At 63.2% G+C, this 3,785-nt stretch overlaps 1 protein-coding gene across 1 annotated transcript in view; it reads right to left on the bottom strand.

The window, feature by feature from the left end:
• The window catches only part of EPN3 (epsin 3), a 6,349-nt gene extending 2,564 nt beyond the window's left edge, over window positions 1-3,785 (bottom strand). Inside the window, exons 1-5 of the mRNA XM_019472176.1 lie at window positions 3,205-3,785; window positions 2,673-2,791; window positions 919-1,002; window positions 524-631; window positions 330-414 (exon numbers count right to left, since the gene is read on the bottom strand). Coding sequence (XP_019327721.1) covers window positions 330-414; window positions 524-631; window positions 919-1,002; window positions 2,673-2,791; window positions 3,205-3,775 — 967 coding nt within the window. The 5' untranslated portion in view covers window positions 3,776-3,785. The remainder of the gene's footprint in view (window positions 1-329; window positions 415-523; window positions 632-918; window positions 1,003-2,672; window positions 2,792-3,204) is intronic.

Genomic DNA, 3,785 nt, shown 5'->3' with positions numbered 1-3,785 from the left:
AAGAGAAGAGGGGAATGGCGCAGGGAGGGATGCTGAGCGGCAGGGATGTGCCCGGGGGACCAAGGCTTCCAGCATTTCTTTGGGTTTCATATCTGAAAGAAGAAGGGAAGCTGTGGAAGAGGGGAATGGCGCAGGGCACGGAGGGATGCTGAGCGGCAGGTATGTGCCCGGGGGACCACGGCTTCCAGCAGCACTGCCTGGGCATGCAACAGACCGGGCAGCGGAGGGAGGAGAAGCAGGAGGTCCTTACTGTTGCTGGGGAGGGACAGAGGCAAGGGAGAGGTTTCTGCCACTGTCCCAAGCTTTGGCAGCCTGCGAGTTGCCCCCACCTGGCATATCCCATGGGTCGGCAGACGTGTGGCTGGAGGGGGCTGGCGCCGGCCCGAATATATCTGCCAGCTCCAGGATAGAGGACTGCAAACAGAAAGGGAATTAAGGGGTGAGGGAAGCCCCAGGCAGACCTGCGGGATCGCCCCAGAGCCCAAGGCTGGCTGTGTGGCCATCCAGGCCCCCAGCGCTGTACCTGGCTTTTCTTCATCTTATCTTCTTCTTCCTCTTCCTCCCTGCCCTGGGCAGTCTCCTCTATGGCTCTCTGCAGCAGGGAATTCTCCCCTTGCCAAGCCCTCACCTCCTGTGGGGACAAGGGACAGGGCCCATGAGCTCAGCAACCCTGCAGGCAGCACCTTCTCCAGGAGACAGACCCAGCACAAGAGCTGCCACCGCATCCCTGAAAAGTCCCAGCATCCGAGCAGGCGGCTCCTCTGGGGCCGAGCCCGCCAGGAGAGTGCTCAGCAGACAGCCCGGAGCAGCGAAAGCAAAGCAGGTGCCGGAGCGAGGAGGCGTTTCAGGCTCCAGCGCTCCAGAGAGAAGCCCAAGTGCAAGGAGAGAGGAGTGCCCGGGGCTGCAGGGCACAGGTACCTTCTCGTGCTCCTCTTTGCTCAGCGCGAGCGCTAGCTGCAATTGCCTTTCTTCGTCTGTACTGGAAATTGGAGGGAGTGGCTTCTGCCAACAGAGGAAATTGGGAAATTCAGCTTGCCCTCAGCTCGCGGGACTGCTTGGAGGTCCCTGTCCTTGCCACCGCCTCTCCTGCGGCCCCTTGCCTGCCTGCACAGCATCTCTGTGCCCATCCAGACAGCTTTGCCTGCAGACCCCCCGCCCGGTGCCCCTACGCTCTTGAACCAGGCTCCCCTGCAGCCATTACCCCAGCTCCTTCCCCTACTCCATCACCTGCCTCTGCATCTAGGCCGGGATGACCCTAAATTAGGCAGCCAGCATCTCCCCTGGGAGGTTTTCAGGGACGCCGATGCAGTCAGCGGAGGAGAGGGGATCGATTAGGCAGCCCCTCGCCCCGGCAGCCTGCTGAGGAGGTGGGTTTGCAATGCCGACCAGCCTCGGTTCGGGAATCCTGCCCGGCCCTGCCCTGCTGGGAGAAAAGCGCCCAGACCTGAGGCAGATTTTGGGGAGAGGCTGTCCCCGTACAGCCATGGCAGCCCGGATTACCGCTCCGTGACGCTTGTCCAGCAGCGTGGGACCAGCTGGGGCTGGGAATGGGGACCCTGGTGGGGGGGGTGTTTGTGTGTGCACACCTGTACAAGTGTGTGCGAGCGTGCACGCATGTGCACAGCCCAGAGGGACTCCAACAGGCAACACTTTCAAGAGCGTGTTCCTACAGTGCTCATCGCAGCAGCGTATGGAAGCTATAAATACTCCAATTCCAGGACAAAAATAGGGATATACGCTCTGCTCCATCTCCAAAAGAGCCTCCATCAGGCAGGGAAGACGGGCAGCAGCAAGCGCCGTCTCCAAAGGTTGTCCCCTGCCCCGGCAGGACCGAGCTCGCAGTGCTCAGTGCCAGCCCCGGGGGGACGCCCACCAGCCCGGGCACACAGCCCCTCGGTCACCACGTCCCTCTGACTTTGTGTGCCCGGCCGTACCCGCGTGCCCACACAGGCCGTGCCAGCCAGCGGCAATCTCAGCCGGTGCGCAAATAAGCCGTCCCGGGTGGAAAAGGGGCCGTGGCCAGCAGATAGGAGAGGGGACAGCCCTGGGGGAGGTTTCACGGTTGGGGACAGCAGCTCGCTTGCTGCCCGCATCCCTGCTCAGCTCCTCCTGGTGCTGTTTTCCAGTGCTCCTTCAAGCCCGGTTTGAAAGGACCAGCAGTGGGAGGGAGCACCCGGCCCCACTGAGCCCCCAGCCTGGTGCACAGCCTCGGGGATGCTGCCGGCTCCCCACCCACCACGCAAACCGCAGCGCTGCGCGAGGCATCGCCTCCTAAAACCTCCGCAGGAAGGCAACAGAAATGGGGCGAGCTTAGACCAGAAGCCCTCGGCAGAAGAGCGCAGCCAGGTTTGGGAGGGGTCGTAGTAAATCCAGAAGACCCCCCCCAAGTTCACCCTGGGGTCTGGGAGGCTGGACGGGTCTCAGCCTGGTGCTGTCCCTGCCGGTACGAGGACGGGGAGCAGGGACAGCCCATGCCTCCATCTGCCTGCTGGCAATTTTGGGTGCCGGACAGTGCGAGCAGCCTGGTGCAGTTGCAGGTGCATGCACCGGCCTCAGGCAGCCCCCAAAATCCTCCCTCCTCCCAGGGAAATGACCCACCATGCCCGCAGACAAGGCAAGGTGCAGGGAGATGCCCAGCTTCGCGCGCCCTGGGGCGGGCAGAGCCACCCTACCTTCTCCGCCTCCTCCCGACTCATGGCCAGCGCAAGCTGCAGCTGCAGCTCCTCCTCGCCCGTCGTCTGGGGCCTCGCTTGCTCCAGGTCGGAGGCAAACCGTGGGGATGAGGATGATGCTGGGAGATAACAGAGGAAAAGGGGAAGAAGCAGCGTCAGGATTGGGGTATTTTGGGGAGCACATCAGCAGCCTCCCCCAGGCCCCATCCCAACGCCCGCAGCTCCGCAGCATGGCTTCCCCAGGGGATGTAGCCCCACATTAGAGCTCCCTACCACAAATGAGCCATGGGTTTAAGGTTTGGGGCACCGCCAGCTGCCACCACTGCTGGGGTTCACCACTGGCCAAGCCAAACCTCTGCCCGCGGCACAGGATAGAGTCAGGCTTCACCGCCGCTCCTCCAAAAGGTGGCGGGGAGCGATGAGCACCAGGAGGGTGCAAACCAAATGCAACGCCTGCCTCCACCCCACAGCGCGCCCGAGCGAGCCGCCAGCCCTGCGAACGAGCCCCCAGGCCCCTGCCAGCAGCACTCACAGTTAAAGGAGGAAGGCGAGCCCCGCGCCCGGCCATAGTCGTCACCGTAGGGCGATGCGCGGCGGCCATAGGCGACCTGGTGGCTGCTGCTGCCCATGCCCTCGAGGGCCATGCGCTCCTTGGTCTGCAGCGCGTGCGCCCGCTCCTGCTTCAGCCGCTCCTCGTCCTTCAGCAGTGCCATCACCTGCTTCACCTTCTCTCGGATGTTGATGCCCTGGTCCTTGCCGTCCCGGTCCACGTACTGGAAGTCCTTCAGCGTCTGGATGGTGTAGAGGTTCTCCCGGCATTGGTGGGTCACCTTCTCAGAGCCAGTTTTGATGAGGTAGTCCAGGAGGGTGAGGGCTTTGTAGACATGACGCCAGTTCTTGCCACTGTCGTTCAGCCGCCGCCAGATCATGCCCATGACCTCGGCAAAGGCCACCGTGTTGAAGGTGAGGTCGGCGATCTCCGACATCAGGGAGCTGGGGGGTCCCCAGGGATCGTTGGAGGTGGCCTCCCGCACCTTGATCTCTGCCTCCGAGTAGTTGTGCACGATGTTTTTCACCTGCCGGCGCAGCGCCGAGGTCGTCATGGCTGTGCGG

Source organism: Aptenodytes forsteri, unplaced genomic scaffold (genome assembly GCF_000699145.1).
Source record: "Aptenodytes forsteri isolate BGI_AS27 unplaced genomic scaffold, ASM69914v1 Scaffold563, whole genome shotgun sequence".
Classification (NCBI taxonomy): Eukaryota; Metazoa; Chordata; class Aves; order Sphenisciformes; family Spheniscidae; genus Aptenodytes; species Aptenodytes forsteri.
The sequence above is the reverse complement of the archived record's forward strand: the minus strand, read 5'-3'. Positions and strand labels throughout refer to the sequence as shown.